The 22553-nt window shown below is 38.1% G+C and overlaps 1 protein-coding gene across 2 annotated transcripts in view; it reads left to right on the plus strand.

Moving 5' to 3' along the window:
* Positions 1-22553, plus strand: part of Fatp1 (Fatty acid transport protein 1) — a 36295-nt gene that overhangs the window by 937 nt on the left and 12805 nt on the right. For both annotated transcript variants that reach the window (XM_076806731.1, XM_076806732.1), the window contains exons 2-3: positions 11058-11256; positions 11338-11635. In XM_076806731.1, coding sequence (XP_076662846.1) covers positions 11058-11256; positions 11338-11635 — 497 coding nt within the window. The remainder of the gene's footprint in view (positions 1-11057; positions 11257-11337; positions 11636-22553) is intronic.

A 22553-nucleotide genomic window follows, 5' to 3' on the forward strand; every position in this document is an offset into this window, starting at 1 on the left:
GGCTTCGGAGGGCTCGCGCGAGGGGAGATATTATTTCGTGAAGTATTGAAAGCGTTGTTCGAGAGTCTCCTAGCTGCTCTGACGTTTCTCGTTCGTTCGTGGATCTTCGCTGGAGTACCTGTTACCGATGAAACAGCGAGCTTCTTCTCGTGGAAATAGAGTCAAATTCAGACCTCGCTCGGATTGTTTTTAATTTGCGGATTACGGAATTTTGAAATTTTTTGAATTATGTGTAATTAGAGGTAGCCTGAATGAGGTCGTTGTTGCATTTATTTTTATTTGAAAGATTCTTTGGTAGTCAGTGGCGTACTCAGGATTTAATCTTGGGGGAGCCGAGTTGAAGGGATAAAAGTATTTCCAATGCACGTTCAATAAAATTCATTCGGTGATTATGTAAATTTAGTTACTGAATAAAATCCAGTTCTCCTTTATTTTTACAAAGCCCCTCCTTTGTTGGCAGTGCCCTCGCAAAGAGATGATAGAAGATATAGGAATTTAAATTTTCATTGCTTGTATTCGAAGCACGGGGAGAGCTGGACAAGACATTCCCGGCAGAAGTGGCCGCCTCGAAAGGCTTGACCGACTTGAAACGGTATTTGGTCAAACCTTGCGCCACTTAAAGTCCTAATGGCAGAGGCAGTTAATACCGTAACGATATTTAATTTTTGCTATTCAAGCCTGGGACTACTCACTAGGTAGAGACTTAAATAATTAATTCCGTTGCCTGGACAAAAGTTACGTCAGCGTGCAGTTTTACGACTAGAGCTTGTTAAAACCTTAACTATGTAGAACCTTTGTTTATTAATGAATTGAAATATCAAACTTCGCGGCAAAAAAGGGCAATTACCGCTTTTGCGTTCTCACTCGCAATAATGAAGTGCAAACGTTCGTAAGGACTTAAAATTTTTGTTTTCAGGAAAATAAATCGTACGTGCATTCCTACATACACCACATTCGTTATTATAATTTATATTACTATGGTATACGTCGAAATACACAGGTCAGCGTAACATTAATTACTACGATGTAGTTTAATAGAATAATATCGTGGCTGCTTTAAAAAAAATCATTATACAAAGCACTGGTATTTTTTAAAACAGAAAAAACGTAAGTTCCCTCATAAATCTTGATTAACGAATCAATTAAAAGCGGCTTGTGAAAATAAAAATATTTACTGGATGTGTTATCAGGGATGTCATCAATAATTCTCCTCGTATAAGATAAAAATCTTGCGCCGGCTAGTTTCACTGTCGGAATAAAATTAATGGTACACAGGTAGAATTACTATCGTTTCACATTATGATTTGTCAACGATATCTTTTTTCGCGATTGATGATCTTCGTAAACATTCCGTTTAGCTGCCTTCCACTCGTTCGATCGAAATATGAAATTTAATGAAATGAATCCATTAGAGCGTCTTAACCGTGTCATTTCCGGTATTTGATTTTAAATTATGATTCGCTGAATACCAAAGTCCCGTGGTGCGAGAACGGTAGCTTTCCCCCCCCCCCCCCCCCCCCACTGGGTCCCCATAAACTGGTGGCTTTCCGTCGATTCGATCGCGGCAGCATGCTAAAACTGCTCGCGGTACAAAGACCGTTGAGAATGTAACTCATCGTTGCAGTTTGAAAATCTTTCTCCCCAAGTTTTCGAACGGGACAATTGTTTCCCTCGCGTCAGATTTGGCACATTAAGAAGGGGAAACAAAGAAGAAGTGAATCCGCTTGTGAGATTTTATCTCGCCGGCATAGCGCTCCCATCATTTCGATCTTAACGATAACAGCCACTTAGAGATTGTCGTTTAGTTTCTAACTATGGGCGTTGTGATTTTGTAGACGTTAAACGAGTAAAGTTTGTTTATTGTTTGATATTCCGATAGCTGCACCTATCACATATAGCCGTATCTATATATAGCTATTCGAATAATGAAATAAAAAGTAATGTTTTCAGGAATTAATCATGTTAAGTACTTACTTCCATATGAGATAACACACGTTTTATTGGTAGAGAACTTCGAAACAACAGCGACAGGTAACAAGACTGGTTATCAGCTTTTACACTTATAGTATTATTTAGCAGTGTGCATATGATTCGCGTGAAACGTAATTATCGATCTTTTTTTGCATCCATAATAGGTAAAAACTCGCGCAACTAAATATTCAGCCATGCGCTAATTATCCACACAAGAGTCATGTACGTTTAAAGGCGAGTACTCATTAACGAACAGTTCACAAACAACTCACACAGCACAGACGTCTTAAACACGCCAATTGTACGTCCGTTTTAAGCCTGGACGGCTCTAGGACGTCTTTTCGGCGTCCGTGTGCTATCTGGAAATAATGCCCGCGAGCAGTTGGCAAAGTTTTTCTAACCTCTACTCGATCGTTTCGCGAACATTGCTCGTGTCAAGGCGGGAACTCACTAGCAAACGGGTCACGAACACTAGTAATAATCTAGATAGCGTTCGGAAAAATGTGTCCACGTTTTCTATTGGTCGACGCCATTGCTCTCCTAAAGCGGAAATAGAGAGAGCAAGTAAATAAGATCTAACAATTGGATCCCACAACATTGAGCGAAAAGTGGGATCAGCAGCAAACTTCATTTAATACTGAGGCGTGTGATCTTTGACCTAAGGAGGGCAGTATTCTTTTAAAATGTGCCCGCCGATTTGTGACTTCCGCTATAGGACAAAATGGTGGACACATCTTCCGATCACTACCTAGAGGATCACTAACGAACACTGTTGGCAAACGCTGCCCACGAGCAGTTCGCGAACTTTTTATAACCACTATTCGATAGTTTCGCGAACGTTGCTCGTGTAAAAAATTCTCGAACAGTTCCCGAACTGTTATAAATATTCTGTCAAAGAGGAGATATAATAAGAGGCGTCACTCCGGGCGGAACCTTTGAAGTCCTTACTTGCCCTTGGCATTTAAATTGGTTATCTATTCGAGCGGGATATTCAAATCGACTAAATGTACCTTACCGCAATTTGCTGATTATTGCCGAATGGGCGTTTAAATTGGTTGTCTAGTGATTTTCCTAGTTTATGTCTGTCCTTGTCGAGTGACGCCTCTTATTATATCTACTCTTTGATTCTGTTACACCAGTCTAGCAGGTGCTTGGGGAATCAGTTCGTTGTTTGGTCGCATTTTAATCAGAAGAATCTCGCTGCAAGGGATTGTGGTTATAAAACGTCTGCGAACAGTGTTTAGGAAATGTTCGCTGGTGAGTACGGCCCTTTTAACTTTACACTACGAACAGTCCAGGAATAGTATGCGAGCAGGTACGCGAACAGAGGATTTCTAGGAAAATCAATTCTGTTCTCGAACGGTTTGCGAACGCTGGTGGAGACGCACCTTAATGTTATTTCTTTCTTTTGTTTACGCGACTGTTCCAATGCATTATTGAAAAATACACGCTTTATGAGACATTTGCAAGGTATACTGGCCTTAACTTTAGGCATGTATATTCTTATTCTTCCTCTCGACTAATGGGATTCAACGTTACGAAGGTTATTCTTTCTCGTTCGGACGAAATTATAGGTATACATACGCATCGACCGAGTTTCGTACTGCTCGAGTAAATATAAACGAACCTTCTATAAGAATAAAGGTTCAAGTGAATTGATTTCTATTTGAATAAATTTCTTGGTTAGAGGAAGGCAGAATAATACGAAGGAAAAATAACTTTTAGTATAGCTTGTCGCTCAATTGTTGTTTTCGACAATTTATTCACCGCCGACTCGATTATTTCAATGACATTTGTTCAAGCCGGTATATTGTAAAAGTGTTTGTAGAGTTCCTTATTGAAATTTGCATACACCAGCTCAAGAAATATGATTCAAATTACCTGACACGTGTCATAAAAACAATATTATTATAAAAAATTACTAGGTACATCGTAATATAATTATTATACTGTATGTATATATTTAAAACATTCAACTCACGCCATTTCGGCATAAACATAAAATTCTCGTCCTCGATCGTACAGAAAATGAAGATTAAAAGCAAATTTTTTTTAGAATACTCTAGAATTGCTATTCCTCGTTTTTTTTTTTGCTTAAAATTCCCCAAATCTGTATTCAGTATCAACCAGCGTGCACGTGATATCCTTATGTAATCTAGAAGAATGTAACCGGGACGAATTACAAAATGGCTTATGCATAAACTCGGTATTCACATGTGCATCTACATTCTTAGGTCATCCATCTACAGATCATTCCTGACGAAACATATTCGAATCTCTCTTACTTTCTGAAAGTATTCTAAAACCGTGCATACTCTTTGCCTCGTATAAAAATCTTACCAAGGTGTTTGCTTGGGAAAAGTTGAAGAAACCTGACGAATAAACTTGTGGAGCTATGAATGTTGATTACAGAATAGAAAATGATTAAAGTGCGTTACCCCTGCGCGATTATGTCGGATGCAATAGAAAGTGTGCAGCGGCGCGTGGTTCTTAGACTTCCATATGGAGGCAATGCCGATGATTATCGAGCATTCTGCTGCCAGCCATCAGCTTAATATCGCGAATCTGGCGCATGCCTTGAAACAAGATCATCGGGATGCTAGAACGTGTTCTGATATTACGTGTAAACAGATGAAGCGCGAAGCACAGAGAGAAAGTTCGATTACGAGCTTCCTTTCGTGCCGGTAAAATTAACATAAATCTCGGAAAAATTTTATCCGCGCGTAACGCAATCGGACTGGGGGGGGGGGGAGATTTTTTTTCTTTCACATAATAATTGTGCGCGAAACCACGAACACGACTTTGCGACGGCACGACGGATAATAATTTTCAGAAATAACTGTCTGTAAATATTTCATACTCATTTGGCGTTAAAAACAGTGTAATCTCCGCGTGTAACGGGATGCGATTCTTTGCAGCAACTGGGGCATATTAACTGGTTTTACTGTAGTTCCTCCTTCTTATGAAACTTCTTGGTGACCGCAATTACGTCGGTATTTTGACGGCCCCGGGTACAAATCAGTTCGAGAAATCTTGGTTGGATGCGTATTTGTTCTTATTGTACTACGCTATATGTACAAGAGAGTGGAAACTTTTTTATGACGATCGCGAAATCCTTGTTTTTAATGGAGATGTGATACAGAAGACGCAAATTCGATAGCAGTTATTACGATATCGAGTTCCCTATATGAATATTTATTTATTTTTTCTATGTATAATTAATTTTAATAATTTCGATCTCTTTGTCAGCCGATACAGACCCTGTACCAGTGGCGGATTCAGGATCCTTTCTTGGAGGGGGCGAAATATGTCAAACTACCTAAGTACATTTTTGAACCTTCTTTTACAAGATTTAAAATTCGCTTGTAATTTATATTTTAATATCTCTGATACTATAACCTAAATAATTAAATTCACATTATTTATTTATACCGAATAGTATACAGTGTCATAATATTTTTCTATTTTATTACTCTTGGGGGGGAGGGGCGATCGCCCCCCTCTGGATCCGCCCTTGCCCTGTATACATCGTCTGGTAATAGTAGTAGTTGATATTTTGTAATTTAACAATTGAACTGTTATACCCCTCGATAATGCTAAGTGAAATAACTTCAGCTGAATTTGATTTCTGCACAGGGGCGGATTTGAAGATTTAGCGGCCCTAGGCTAACCAGAGTCTGTCCCAATCTCCGCGACATATCATCATATATGTTAATTTATAAGAGTCGAGACAATTTCAAAATTAATTCAATATGGCAACTCACATATGAGTCATTGCTAATTCACTACATGAAGAAAAAAAGTGAATAACTTTTAGAGCTGCCTCAAGCCTGTGTTCCTGACACAGAAAGGTTCGAACCTTTTCCAATTTGTTTGGATGAATTTTTGTGGGTCCCCCAAAATTGCCGCGGCCCAAAATTTGACGCTCCCCCAAATTTGTCTCTCCCCAAAATTTGCTACTCCCCAAAACCTGATGCTCTCCCAATTTTGCCGCTCTCCAAAATTCATCGCTCCCCAAAATTTGATGCTCCCCCAATTTTGCCGCTCTCCAAAATTCATCGCTCCCCAAAATTTGTTGCTTCCCAAAATTTAAAGCTCTCCCAAAGTTTCTGCTTCCCAAAATTTAAAGCTCCCCCAAATTTTCCGCTTTTCAAAATTGGTCATTTCCCAAAATTTGATGCTTCCCCAAATTTGCCGCTCACCAAAATTCATCGCTCCCCAAAATTTAAAGCTCCCCCAATTTTTTTGCTTTCCAAAATTTAAAGCTCCCCAAATTTTCCACTCCCCAAAATTTGATGCTCCTCCAAATTTGCCACTCTCCAAAATTCATCACTCCCCAAAATTTGATGGTCCCCCAAATTTGTCGCTCTCCAAAATTTATCGCTCTCCAAAATTTAAAGCTCCCGCAAATTTTCTGCTTTCCAAAATTTGATGCTCCCCCAAATTTGTTGCTTTCCAAAATTTAAAGCTCCCCCAAATTTTCCGCTTTCCAAAATTTGTCGCTTCCCAAAATTTAAAGCTCCCCCAAATGTTTTGTTTTCCAAAATTTAAAGCTCCACCAAATTTTCCGCTTTCCAAAATTTGCCGCTCCCTAAAATTTGCTATTCCCCAAAATTTGCCGCTCCCCCGAATTTGCCGCCCTAGGCTGCAGCCTGCTTAGCCTATACCCAAATCCACGCCTGTTTCTGCAGTGAAATCCTGCACTTGAAACCTTTCTTCATATTCGATTTCATCGGTTTTGAATTAGGCGTATTTATAGAATCTATAGAAGGAAGACACGCTCATTAAATATTCTGCATTGTTCGGCTACACTGATGACATTTCAAATTTTTTTTAAAACGACTTTACGCGACATTGTGGTTTTTCCGCGGACTTGATAAAAACAAGCTGGAATGAGCTTGATTTTTATGTACATTGTCTGATACATAAGTGACGACTCTTTTAACATTGACGATGAAAGCGAATCATTGAAACGAGGCTACTTAAATACCCGGGGTCGGGACCCGTTCACGCAATCAATGACTATCGGGTTTTTGAATTTTAACTCGGAAATCAACATAAAGCAAGCCGTGGGTTACACACAAGTGTATTCGTCAGCGCCGTTTTATTGCTCGTTAAATCTGTTCTTCGGTTTTAGCGCCAAAAGCGAGAAAACGTCGATTTATCAGTATCTTAGTGTTTCCAACTGGATCAGTTTAGCCAAGTCAGATGCAATCTGCTTAGTACTATGCATATTACTATACAGTATAAAATTTATAAAATAATATAGGGCATATAACACTACGCGTAGACATAATACAATATAAAATTGCGAACATAAAAAAACTAGCTCATCAATTAAATTTAAGCAACTAGGTACTAGATATAAAGTAAAAAGTTAATAAACAATCGACGCGACGATCTTGTAAAACAATTTACAAGAATAAAATCAGAAGCTTAATATATATATATATAGTGCGTCACGTTTATGATTCATTCCTCTTAAACAAATTCCATTGCATAATCGAATAAACATAGCTTCTATCATTGCTCGTGCACGTGGAATTTCTGTCTACTACTCCGCGTGGAAATCCCCCATCTATATATTCATAAGAAAAAGCCGCGAACTTTGGATACATTAATAAATAAAAAGCAGCAAAATTGTAAGAACAAAAAGCTGAGTCACATGAAGCTTGAGTGGATGATTAAAAAGTAAACCGGAAGTGGAGTGAGTAAAGAAGGAAAGATATTTATTTAGGATTGAAGAAATACATAAATTAACTCGCGATTAAACGCCCATTCAAACTGCATACAGAAGGGTTTATGAAACCGAAATTGTCACATAAACTCCGTCTAAATTTACGTGTGTTAGCAGATTACACAGAGTTTGGGAGATAATTTAAAAAAGTTTCGACTTTCAAGTACATTTCTGAGGGGAATATTCGTTGAGCAGCGTTAAGCAGCTTTCGAAGTTTGCCGCGCGGTAGCGCCAGCGTCGAATTATTGATTCAGTCAGTACCGGGGGGTGATTGTGAAACGCAAGGATCTCTGTGTTTTTTTAAATACAGCGATGTTAAATAAATACTGTTTTGTGGTGGTCAGGTGAAGAGCCCAGAGTTTTAAGGCTGGGGCAAGTGTGTTCGATGCATGTTCAACATACGCATCAATCACGCGGCTGAAAAGAGTCTTACAAAAATGTGTCCTAGCCTCATTCCAGACCGTTAATCGAAGTAATAAATATCTTTTCGGGGTGAGTAAGGATCCTCTTATATGAAAATCTGGGATCTTGGTTTCTAACTGATTTAACGTTAAGTTCATGGAATATTGCTTAAAGCAAATAATAATATTTTCTTCGAAAGCCAAATAATGAAGGGTGAAGATTGTGTTTTTATTTTGGTAATAATCCCGAATAACAATCGATCCGATTGAATTCAACAATGAATAAAGAGAAATGAAACGCAATTAAATAGTAAATGATATTTAAATGTACGAAGCTTATAATAATATGGTATAAAAGGTATTCTAAAGTGACATTATAATAAGTAATACGTTTTTGCTAAAAAATATACTTAATATGTAAGTCTGCCTACTGTGAAAATAAATATTCTGGTACGATATTCGTATCGATAACAGTAAAGGAACAATATTATTGTCGTTTACTTTCATAGTGATAAGTATTTGGGAAAGTGATAATGAAAGTCATATTTAGATAAGTTTGGGAGAAATAGTAAATAAAGTTACGTGCATCAGTAACATCACAAATAGTTGAATTCAGTGTTAAGTCATTTTTCTAAAGAAAGCTGGGATTTTTGATAATTTGGAGGAACTGTTAAAGAAGTATAAGAATAGAATTTTATTATAAAGTAGCAATCTGTTCGAATAAACAAAATCATTATATTATGTATTTTATGGGTGATAAATGAGTAGAGAATATATAATTGATGATTGTAATAAAACAAGCATTGAAGCACAATAATTAAAAGCTAAGATACTTCACTTCGCACATTAACTTATTATTATTATACTTGGCGTCCTGCGTCTGTTTATCAAATTACACGTATAGCGTTCATAATTCATTTTACTTCAACTCATAATGAAGTGTACACAAGTGATAGTTATAGCACATAAAGGAAAGTTGTATATAAATCATTGCACCATTGTCTAAAAGGTGGCTTACAAGTAAAAGTATGTTACAGATGCATATGTCTAGAAATTTAAAAGTTAAACAGTTAAATCTCTTGAAGAATATTGTAAATTTGATAGTCATATTTGAAGTAAAGAATATTGATACATGTTCACATTTGTTTTTATTAGTTATTGGTTGTAATTTTACACGACGGGAATTGAAAAACTTTGTAAAATGTGGGAAAATTATTTTAGAGAATTTTCAACTTTTATAAAAAAAACTTCATAAAAAAATGTATGAAAAAAATATTCGCTACCGATCATCGGTAACTCGGCCCTTCTGTAAAATGTTTCACGGATGCGCCGCCGCGAGCGCACTAGAAATAAAAGCGCAAAAGTACCGTAAATTTGAAAAAATTACAATAATTATGTGACCGTTAAATGGTGCTTCGTGTGTAATATTGCAAAAAATAAAATACATAACAATTATATAAAAGTTAATTTGAGTGGTTTACAGTACCTGGTACCTGAATCCAGTTTCAAATTCTTAATCTTTAAGAAATCAAAGATTACTTAAAACTGGGCGAAAGATCGTTTATTTGATACTGCAAATATGGTTCACTGTTTCTTTTTTTAAATAAATATAGGAGTCACAGAAAAGATCTTATTATAGAAAAGTAAGAAATGTAATATATATCGATATATTTACATGTACATGTATTAAATGACAAAAGCAATTGGATTAGATTGCTTGCGGATTTTAAGTATCTCCCGAGAGAACCTCGAGGAGAAAGTAGAAAGTACAGAGGTGCTAGCACTCACGTAAAGCAATATTTGAAAAAAGCATCATGTATGCAGAAACTCATCTAGCGCAAGCTAATATAAGGAATCATGTAAACTAATTTCGAACTTAAACTTGGGCATTTATAATAATTACCATTCACCTTCAAAATCCATCTTGATAATTTCAAAACGATGTACAAAAGGAGAAATAATTTAAGCTGTTGTTAATTCCAGAATCCGTAATATTACTGACGTATATTGCCGAATGGCTCCCTCGCTGAAGCTTATATCGCCAATGATAAAGAATTCCTTACTCAAATTGCAACATTACAACTACACGCCACGCAATCAAACCGGGGATTACTTAAATTGATAACAATCAGGGTAGGCGGAGAAAATTTTGCCGAGCGTGAAGTCGGGGGGGGGGGGGGGTAGTACAAATTAAAAGATAAAATAGCTTAAAAAACAGTACTACAAAAACAGAAAATAAAAAATGGTAAAACGCTTTCGAAATTCCCGAGTGTGGAATTCCACACGCAGAAGAATCTCCAGTGTGAATTACTGCACACATTCCGTACTACTCACGCCGTCCCTGCTGACAATACTCGCATACATCGCTCAACAATTCAAGAATCATTTGAATTCTAACGTCACTAATCTATACTATTCAGAACGTTTAGGGGCTCAGCGCCCCAAATCGTAGCCCAACTCTAAATACACGCTGCTCGATATAATTTGAATATTACCCAATCAAATAACCTCTGTCTAAATCGTCCAACACTGGAGGAGCTCTCACCGCGCAAACTACACATCCGAAGAAAATACGCGTGCACACCGTCCACGCGTTCTCTCCTACATGCACATTGTACAGTCCATAGAAGCTTTATATCCCGATTTCTCGCACCGGCGCACCGCCCGACCTACAGTCACTGCTCTAGCCTCGAAAGTAGCGCGATACATAGCTCGAGACAGCACCGAAAGATCGAGAAACACTAGGATCCGGATTTAGCCGGCCCCCTCCCCCTCGTATTACCGATACAATAATACTCGCGCACGCTGGACACTGTGGGTCATGGGATAACCGTTCACGGGCGTCCTCTGTACGCGCGCGTGTGGAGGGACGCTCGTTGCCCACGTGTGCGACACGCGCGAGGAGACGTGCATCTGACGAGCGTTGCGGTGTTTATGGTGTGTTGCAGGACGTAGAAAAGGGCGAGCTCCACACCGACGCGGCGGCCCTCTCGTCGTCGATCTGTTCGCGGCCGACGTCTTCGTCGCGTACGTCGACGTCGGCCGAGAGCAGGGTCGAGCTCGAGGACAAGCTAACGAGAGGCAGGCCAAATGTAGCGAGCGTGGAGGTGGAAGTGGAAGAAGCCTGCCCGAACAATGAACCGATAGGTACGCCGGGCGCAGAGGACGAACGGTAGACGCGGCCACGGTTGGACGAACGGAACGAGCGTAATATCTTTGTGTGTGCAGGAGCGGGGACGGGGGCGACAACAACGACGACAACGGCGAAGACGAGGACGCGAACGGGAACAGGAACGGAAACGAGCGAGCCGAGCCGGTGGAAGGCAGTCGGCCGCTTGCTTCGCCGCCTGGCGCTCATCATGCTTCTGCTAGCGAGCTTGGTCGCCTGTTTGGCTCTCCTCGCCTTATACGCGGGCCCCGTATCCCTCGTGCAGCTGCTCGTGGTCGTTCTCGTCGCGTACTTAGTCTCCGGCGGACGGTTCAAATGGTTCTACGTCACCTTCATGACCCTGCCCAGGGACTTCAAGTGAGTAAACCCGTATCCGTCTCAGTTACCACCGTCTCACCTGAACCCCCTGATCCTCGCCGAACCGGAGGCTGGGTCATTCCTCTCCCGTGGTCGCGTTGCGCCTCTGTATCCGGGACTCCTCTCGCCGTCTCATCAACCGCGTCATTCTCTCTCAAATACGAATTCAGCCGAATGCGAAAGCAGGTCGAATGAGTGCGCGGAGCTGCTCGCAGAACTCACGCGCTACGGTGAACCGATGGGCACATGGTTACCGAGGGATGATAACGTTCGGGAGATTCGTAATATTTCGGCGACATTCGGCGCGACGATATATATACGTGACCTTGCTGTGTGACGTAGGTCACGGGCGGTTTTTCTTGGAGTAGTTCTCGGGCTTCGTGTTTACAGAGCGAATCGAATTATGGGAATGACGAAAACAGTGGATATTTGGCCATCTTCGTGCGAGCAGCTTTTGGCCAATCGAACAGCTGACCGTTCGAATATGCGAGGCCGTGTGGTTGCAGCGAACGTTCCGTTTTTCTTTCTGCAAACGTTTATCCGCGGAGAACGCTAGAGAGGATAACGTACGTGTGACAAACACGTTAATACTTCGAGGGCTTAATGTCGCCATTGCCTTATCCCGAAGTGGACGTTCAGGTTTTGCGGTGGTGCCTGTGCTGCTTGGCAGGTCGAACGTGCATAACGGTTGAATCTTATTTTTCACTCGCTTGCGATCGGCGCACATAACTTGGAAATGATGGATATTTTAGAAAATGCATTCTCTTCGTTTTTAACCGACTTCAAAAAGGAGGAGGTTATAGGTTCGACCCGTATGTATTTTTTTTTGTTTGTCCCCGCATAACTTCTCAGCATATGGACCGATTTTGACGATCTTTTTTTTATTCGAAAGAGGGCGCTGCCTCGGTAGTCCAATCATGCACTGCGTCAACATTGGCCCAATATTTTGCCAGTTCTGGTTAATAATATAGACTATTGTCACCTAATTATTATTTTATGTACGTACGCAAATATCTCCTCAGCATGTTGTGTAAATATATACAAAACTAAACAGTTAAAAATAAACAAATTTAAAAAAAATTAAAACCGAGTTCAAAGTAATAAAAATGCGCTAAAAAGTAAAAAATAATTTTGTCCCTTATTTAATTTACGACTCTCGTATTTTTTAAGTCGACGCCAGATTTACACAGTGCAAATGATGAGGCGCCGACGAATTTTATTATTTTTGCTTTTCCTTGACGCGCGTCATTGTTTACTATAAAATTATACAACTTCGGCGCCATTGCCGACAGAATCTCATATTTGAAGAGTTTTCAATTACACAGAAGGATTTACAATTTATTCTTTTGGAAATTATTAAGTAAGGACCATTGACAGTTTGTATTCACTTAACAAACAATACTAATTCAACTTGATTATTAAGTTAATGTACGTTTTCTATTCATTCTACCAATCGATTTAACATTCCGATGTACATAGAACGTGAATGTAGATATTTATGCAATTGAATAGGATTACAGTGTAATTGCGAAGTTCAGGGAGAAATTTGTATACCAGTCTCGTATGTTTAGTCTAGTCCGCGGTTAGTCGGTGACGGCAGCGGTGAATATATGTACATATACGCGACGTTTGCTATATAGATCGTTAAGGAAAAAAGTGTGACCATCCGTTTTTTGCTTGTCACGATACATTAAACGTATAAACGCATGTGATGTACAGGGTGGTCACTAAATCGCGATACCACCTGCCATATCGTAACTCGTGAAAAAAAAAAAATACAGAACATGTATCTTTTATTGATAATTTAGTTTTCAAAACATTCATACTTGTTTACTTGTGGAACCACATTGGACTAACTCGCATTAAGCGATTAAAAATTTAAAAATAAGTTAAAAAAATTTAAAAATTAATTCGTAAAAGATCAGAACAAAAAGTAAACCTTTGTTTACAACAACATGGACAGTTTTCGTGCGAAACAATTTTTGGAACTTACAGTACAATTACAAACCGTATCTACTGTTATATGTCTACATCATAGTATCATTATTTTCACAAAAGTTGTTTTATATTCTTTACTTGCTTTGTCATGAGGATTTATCTTCCCGTTAGTTGCAGCTACGCGATTCATTGAATATCTTACTGTACGCTCATGATTTATCAAATTAACGGTCAAAGTTTAACATCGGATCTCTTCCGGGAAAATTGACTTTTAAAGCATCACGATCACCTATTACGCTCGCTATACGGTAATGACATTTAAATGATTGTAAGGTACGTATTTGTATGCATATGAAATAGATACGCCGCGGCAAACGATAGACTTTCAGCTCATCAGGGACGGCGAGAAGTCGATAGACGATTTTTAAGAATTCACATTAGCATCACTTTATCTATATAATTAAGGAGGGACACCACTGTGACGGCCGGGAAAGTAAGCCATTTTTATGATTTTTTTTCAGGATTAATATACAGTTTTCATAGAAAAATTTTATTACCCACCTTTAGTACGCTGTCTTAAGAGACTATACAAAAAAAATAAATAGGAAAACATCCATAAATTTTAATATATTAATTAATCTTCTAGACCCCCCACGCGAGCTGGTCGAAAGTGTAACTATGGAACAGCAGGTCCGAAATCAAATTTATTTTTTTTTTTATAAACTATATGAGTGTAGTTTCCGCTGTACGTAGCGATTTCTTAAACAAATTATTTTTGTAAAAATGGCGCGCTTTACAAGAAAAGTCAAAAATCCTCGAATAAGATGGACAGTTTTTCGAGCGTATTTCAAAAAATTTGTTTTCAATCAAAGAATCCGTACGTACAACGGAAACTACACTCATATAGTTTATAAAAAAAAAATGAAATTTGATTTCAGACCTGCTGTTCCATAGTTACACCTTCGACCAGCTCGCGTGTGGGGGTTTAGAAGATTAATTAATATATTAAAACTTATGAATGTTTTTCTGTATATTTTTTTTCTATAGTCTCTTAAGACAGCGTACTAAAGGTAGGTAATACAAATTTCAATGAAAGCTGTGAATTATTCCTAAAAATAAATCCTAAAAATGGCTTACTTTTCCGGCGGTCACAGTGGTGTTCCCCCTTAACTGAACGGGTGAACTTTTACGTCCCCTCCCGCTTTCTCCTTTTCCAACAATTCTCATTATATCGAATTTGTATTGCACCACTGGTGGGCCGTTTTATCGCGCTTTTATCGCACCCTGCGTTTTCTCCGGAAAATTATTTATAGACCTTAGTCATCATTCACCGTAATCGTGATTTAATAGACGACCTATTAGGGAGCAACATTAGCGAAGCTACTAGAAAATTGCGATTAGAAAGTCTAGAACTGGGTAATAAATAATGGACCAAATATTCAACAGTAAATTACGTACTTGTTTAGGCAAACGTTTCATTCGTTGATCGAATCTCTAGTAATCAGTAGATTCTATACATTAAAAGTTTGCAATATTCCCTTGGCAGAATTGAACTGTACAAGTCTATAAATAGTTAGACGTGAATGGTGAGATTTGATAAAAAATAATCGTGGCAACATAACGTCAGTAATCTACCGCCAAACGTATTTTCGGTCTTGCTGCGTCTCTTTCAAGCTTTTCGAGTGAAAGGAGTTGCAGGCAATCTCTGCAAAGTAGTTGCAAAAATTCTCGTCGCGTCTGGCGTTAGAACAAACAATGAATATTCAATCGCGAGCTTCGCAGCGGCATCGAGCGATTAAAATTTCGCAAGATTATATCAGCTATCGATTATCGCATTTTAACCTTGTGCTCTTATATCTCATTAAAAATCGAGAATAGGTATCCCATGGCCGGGGCGTAAAAAATGAGCGTTAAACGAGCGTAAGTTACGCAGCATCTAGCGTAGCGCGTAGAGAAGTATAATCTGTTCTCGCGACAAAATGCACGCAAGAATAAACAGAAATTTCTTGCCCTTGGCGCGGAGATTTTCCAAAGAGCCAAAGTGCGTCTTACAATTACTTCGCGGAGTAGAGAGTGTGCCCGCGAAATGAGCACGTATTTAAGTTTCGATAATAAAAAGATAAGCATTCGGTGGTGAGATTAATTTGCATTCTTGAAATTATTACACTTTTCGTTTTGCTCGAGGGCAAGTACGTTTATTCAATTATCCACTCAACTGAAACGAACCGTAAAATATATTAAATTTGAGTTTATATGTAACTACTCTTCTCCTATTCAACTGTTTCAAGCTTCGAGACTTAAGGGGGGAGCCTGGTGTAACTAAATGAACGCGAGGCATTTTTCGGGATTTTTTTTTAAAGAAAGTATTTGATAGATCTTTCTGAAACTTTCAGGATATTGTATTAACAGGTTAAGGTATATAACAAAAAAAAAATTATTAAAAAAGAGCGGCAAATAACAAAGTTATGCCCAGTCCGTTGGCGACGCAAATATTGCACTGCGGGCAACGTAGCGTCTTTTGGTTTCATCTGAAACCAAAAATCGAACAATTTTCTTTTAGTTTATGAGTGTACGCACAGAATGAAGTAATTTGAAACTTAAAAGATGCAAAATGAACAAATGGCGGCCTCTTGAATAGAAAGTTCACTGTTTCCAACGAAATTTTGCCTTAAATGTCTAAAAAAAAGTTATTTATTTAAACAATATCATTATACTAATAACTTAGTACTGTGAAGAAAATATTCACAAATATCCGTGCACAAGGCCAAGTCGATTGGTTGAATATTTTTGGAGTAATATTGCCCGCAAAGTGTGAAACTGTCGTTTCGAGAAAAACGCATTTAAAGTTTTGTGGTAGCCTGGCGCTCCGTAGCAAAACCGGCTATATCCGCTTTAATTTTTCGAATTTCGTTTTGCGGCTTTGGGAACATATTGTCGTGATGTTCAACTATTGATTTATGCAACAACAAAAAAAATCGATTTCTTCGATCCGCTACACCAGGCTCCCCCCTTAAACAAGTGCGTAGTTCATAAGTTCCTCCTACTTTAACAACCAAAAAAGATTCTCTCTTTATAAACAAGAAACTTATGCACCACAAACTATTTATTTTTTCCAATATTCATAAACGAAATAAATAATCCAGTTTGCCTTTATTCGTCGACAATATCAACTAGAGACCATGGTATGGTACGCGTAGTAAAAAGACACGTGTACACGGGTACACGTGTATTACATATATCCGTACCTCGATCCGTGTAGCTTTTAGTACACGGGTACCCGTGCACTATTTCACGTGTATTTAAACACACGTGTATCAACGTATTTGTGTATTTTGATCAGAATTGGGCATTAACTACGGGAGAATGGGCAATGGCGGTCACTTAAGCAATAAGTGTAACAAAACCGAGTGATGTTTTTCAATTTTAAGGATTATCGTTGCGTCTAAAAAGAAGCTCGCTTATTACCAGTAATGCCTTAATTTTTTGTATCAAAATAGGTAATCGATTAAATAAATCTTGTTAATTTTATAATTGTGTTATTAGTTACGATCTGAAAATTTGTGAAACCATACTTTCCGCATATTATTCTAGTAAATATATTTAAACACATTAATTCTTTTATGAATTTCGCAATCCCCCAGAGTTCTGGGATATCTGTAGATATTAAAAATCAGACGAATCATAATACGGATACGTTAATATACGTGTATTTATAAATACACGAGTATCTAAATTCACGTGTATTTAAATACACGTGAAATAGGGATCTCTAATATCAACTCACGATGGGACAGACTAGCGAATGCACCAGAAACAAGGGTGTCCGGAGACTTTTCTCCAGAGGGGGTCAGCTTTGGGATGATGGAGAAGAAAAATATACCTCTCTTGCTTTTTTATAGTGGCGCTTTAATTAAAAATTTAAAACCGAATTTTAAAAATATTCCCTTTTTAGTATAAACTTAATAAAGAACAGCTTTGAAAATTTAGGGATTTTTTCTCAAAAGCTGGGGGGGGCAACTGCCCCTTTTGCACCCCCCTCCGGACGCCCATGATCAGGAACTGTATCTGTGAGCTCCACTTAATATTAACACACGATAGATTACACGTAGAAAGTCACTAATAGCTTGCAACTACAGGAAGTCGTAATTATACGCATAGTGCCTACCAGAAACGGGATACCCACAGCAGAGCACTTTGCGTTGCTCTAAATAACAGATTCCTTCTCAGCGTTTCTATAATAAAGAGCTTGTGTGAAGCAAGTACTCGTTTAAATTCAATCGTGAATGGCGAGCATCGATTCACTCTCGTCGCATTACGAACATTTTGTAACACCGCTATCAGGCGCTTTATCCGGTCGATTATAAATATTTGTTAACACTGGAAGGCGGTGCGCGTGCCTCTCTCCGCTCGCTCATTTCCCACCGTGACGTATCGCACTCGGTGTACGTAGGTACGTCGCGGACTGCACACCGGCGATTCATTATCTAACCCTCGGCCGTGATAAACGAGAGATTCCATTGAATCCTATATCGATAATATTTTCTGCAGCAGTGTTTCTCAATCTTTCTGACAAGGGAAAATCCCGAATCCAGGGATTCAAAAAATTCTGAAACTTCGTGGATATATAGGGGATTTCCTCCTGATTGCAACGCATTTTTTTTTGCTGCCCGAAATCACACTAACGGGGTGAAATTAACCCCTGAAGATTCGGCTACTTTTTGGATTTTATTTTCTAACTCGCAATCTGCAAGATATAGAAAAGAAATTTCAAGACAAAAGTTACTTCTTTTAATTAGATCTATCGAATGGTAAAAGTTTTATCAGTTGATTAAACAATTCGAAAAAAGTTATAAACAAATATTAATAATGTTTTCTAAAATTCGTTGTTTCACGTGAAATCTGAACTGGATGTTTATTAATTATGAAACAGCATAATCCATATTTTTTCCATACTTTTGTTGTATTGGGGAAATATGCTTCTCGACAATCGAATAACTTTTGGATCCTATTGCAATGTACCTTAAGGGGGTATACCCGTTTGAACCCTCGGAAAATGTATACATTTTGTGGATTTTTTTACAAGTCAACGGTTTGATGCAGATTTCCCGTTTTTTAACTATGTTTACATAGTATTATGAACTACTTATAAAAAAAGTTTCAGTTAAAAAACTATTGTTTTTCGGAAGTTACGGATACATGTCCGAAAGTCTCTCGATTTTAGACGGCTAAACGGTGGCCCTAAAAACTCGCGCTACGTTCAACCAATTTACTTCAAATTTTGCATGCAGAATCATAATAAGATTCCACATCGTCCAACGAAGGCGATTTTGAAAATTTTGAAAAATAAAGAAATGGTGAGAGATCAAAGGTAAAGTTAAATTTTTCTAAGAGAAAAATCCACCTTTTTCCTTTATAAATAATAAACGGGGAATCGAAATAAAAAAAGCCTTCGTTGGACGATGCGGAATCTTATTATGATTCTGCATGCAAAATTGGAAGTGAATTGGTTGAACGTAGCGCGAGTTTTTAGGGCCACCGTTTAGCCGTCTAAAATCGAGAGACTTTCGGACATGTATCCGTAACTTCCGAAAAACAATAGTTTTTTAACTGAAACTTTTTTTATAAGTAGTTCATAATACTATGTAAACATAGTTAAAAAACGGGAAATCTGCATCAAACCGTTGACTTGTAAAAAAATCCACAAAATGTATACATTTTCCGAGGGTTCAAACGGGTATACCCCCTTAAAGGGGAACGCCACTATGCTGGCCGGAAAAGTAAGACATATTTAAGAATTTTTTTCAGGAATAATTTACAGTTCTCATACAAAAATTGTATTACCTATCTGTAGTACGCTGCCTTAAGAGACTATACAAAAAAAAAAAAAAAAAAAATAGAAGACATCCATAAATTTTAATTTACTAATTAATCTTCTAGACCCCCAACGCGAGCTGGTCGAATGTGTAACCATGGAACAGCAGGTCCGAAATTAAATTTCATTTTTTTTTTATGAACTATGTGAGTGCAGTTTGTAAGAGGCGACACTCCGAGCGGTATCTTTGAAGTTCTTCGTTGGCTGGTCCCTTTAAATTGGTTGTATAGGCAGCTGTATATCCTCGTCTTACTATCGCCACTTGTTAATCCCTCCATTTCGATTACCGAATGGACATTTAAATTACTTGTGCATTTCGAATCTCTCTAAAATTGGTTTCGTCAGTGTGTCGCCTCTTAGTATACCTTCTCTTTGCTTCAGCGTCGAAGACACCATACAGATTTCTTGTCTACTAATTTGCATCCCGTGTATCACTTTTAACGCGCCGTCGCCTAGAAATCCGGGCAAGCATGACGCATCAAATTCTGATCCGCATCGAAAATATCTCTGAAAAATATATCATCATATCGCATCTGAAAATATATCTGAGCAGATTATTCCTAAACACTGTGGCTCTCAAGTATCAGCTTGCCGAAATCGAAGGAAGCTTATAATCTGTACCTATTCAGCGATTTACGGTACAGCGAGCGAAATGGTCCTACCGTCTGCACAGTAGTTCAGTTTGCAGCTGCAACAGTGGCATTGCCACCGATAAAAATGCAATTTCTTCAGCGCGTTTGCAAAGTACTTATTGAACTTCGATCGCGTTGGTACAATTAGCAGAAGGAATCAGGATTATGTACACAGTTCACGCGGTTATCCTTCTTTTAATTCAAACGGTGCGATCTTAGAGGATATATGCTCTAAGGAATCGATGCAATCGGAACGCATTCCTCTTCGCGATTGATCGATAAAAAAGTTTTAACCCTTAACTGGAATACTGTTTTTGGCAAACGTGACTGGTATACCGGGGTCGTGGCAGACCCCAAATAAAAAAGGGCACAGAAATTTGTAAAGTCGACGCTAGGGCAACCACTATGAATATTTTCATCTTTAGGTTAAACTATTATTATAAAATTAATTAGAAATTCAGTTTACCAACTTAGACAACCGAAAATTGTACATCGAACTTTGGGTGCTTGGGGTCACGAGCGACCCCAGGATACCAGTTAAGGGTTAATCCAAGTTGCCTACTTTACGTGCTTGATCTCTGCAAAGACAGCTACCTACACTATTAAATCGCAACTTCGATCGGCGCTTAGAGGTACCATGATTACCGATTTATTTTTTGCATTATACGTTTCTCTACTTAACCCCTTTAGTGCCAGGCGAAAAAGAGGTGCCTATGCGATAATAACCGGCCGAATTTGACGGTTTTACTAGGGTTTGGGAAAACGCTCATAAAATCCAAACAAGAAACAATATTTACACGATTAAAAAATCAGTATATTAAGAACGAAATAGAGAACAAAACAGTGACACTAGTTTTTCTATTTTCATTGAAAATTATATAAATAACAGAGGTATAAAAGATCACAAAGAAAGTAAAAGTCCAGTTCTCTCTTACAAAACGTATTTGCACATACAAAAGTCATCTTTCCATCATAATTTTATATAGACCATTTATTGCAAAGTATATACTTTGCATTTCCGATATATTTTGTAACAGGATAAATAATATTACATAACAAACATAAAAAATAACTCGAAGGTACATGGTAAGCGCCGGACGGATTTTTAGTCGTCGTCCACAAAGAGTTAAAAAGAAAAACTATTTTTTTAATTCTCTCGTAATGAAATTAGACCATTTATAACGTATTATAAATTCATTTTCCGCAATCATCTCCCGCAATGCGAATAGTAAAGCGCTGTAAGGCGCGGGCCGATATATCGGTCTCCGGCACTAAAAGGGTTAATACACACTTTTGTATTTGCCGCAAATGATTTTCATTATGGTTGGTGGGCATAGTTTAATCGGCGCATCGGGGAAGGACGTTCGCAATTCCAATCGCAGTCCCACGAGGCAGATATCGCGCCGTGCGGTTTATATGCCATTGCGTAAGACTGATATTAATTACGGTCACCTGTGATAAGCTCGATCTCTGTTACCTGGATCCTTTTCTGCGGTGCGTTAGCGGCTTCCTGCTGCAGCTGCAACTTGTGTTTCATTTGTCGATATTTTTACATTAGTTGGTATGTCTCTTTTCTTTAGTCTCGTGCACTCTCGTTTAAGGGGTTACGCCACCCTGAGACGCTCGAAACAGCACTAAACTAGACGAATTTTTTTTACTGATACTACGAGGTTGAAAATTATTTATTTTCTTCTTATGGGTAGAGCATGTATTAGTGCATATACTGTATAAATACTGTACAAAAATATTAAAAAATGACCGAGTTATTCGTTCTCCCGCGAAGCTCGTCCGCCGTTACACGCGTGACTAACCGAACAAATTATAACGAACATGTTCGTCTGAAATCAAAAACCCGATGATTTTCGTGTTCCTTAATAAAATACCTACGATGCAGCATAGGGATTTGAGAGAAAAAAATTTATTGCAGAAATGAGAGCAAAGGGAAAAAATTATACGTTTTTCACACGAAAAAACGAATTTAAACCATTAATTTTAAAATAAAAAAGTAATGTTTCATTTTGCACAAATTTTGTATTAAATAAATAAATCCATTATATTTAATATCTGCTTTTTCATTTGTACAAGGTTTGTGCAAATTAGACAGGAATGGACAATTAGTTAAAGGTTCCTTGTGTTTTTGATAAAAATTATCAACATTGTTCCAAAAATATAAATTTTGTAATATTTTCTTCAATTTGTTGAGAATTCTCGAGAAGTTGATCTGATTTCTGATTTCTCGAGAAACAAAAAATATCGAGAAATCAGGAACTACTACCTGACACCGTGGTGCGTTTAATTTGAGGAGATATAAGAATTTAACATAATGAAGAATTTGAGACAAGGAAGTGAGACGAATTTGAAATGCCTGAGTCAGATATTATTACAAACAGTTTTTGCGCGTTAAAATGGAAACGCAAACGTAGTGTCTGTGTACATTCTCATTCCACTTTCGCATTCCTGTTGAAATGGGTAATTG

The sequence above is a fragment of the Andrena cerasifolii genome, chromosome 2 (genome assembly GCF_050908995.1).
Source record: "Andrena cerasifolii isolate SP2316 chromosome 2, iyAndCera1_principal, whole genome shotgun sequence".
Lineage (NCBI taxonomy): Eukaryota > Metazoa > Arthropoda > Insecta > Hymenoptera > Andrenidae > Andrena > Andrena cerasifolii.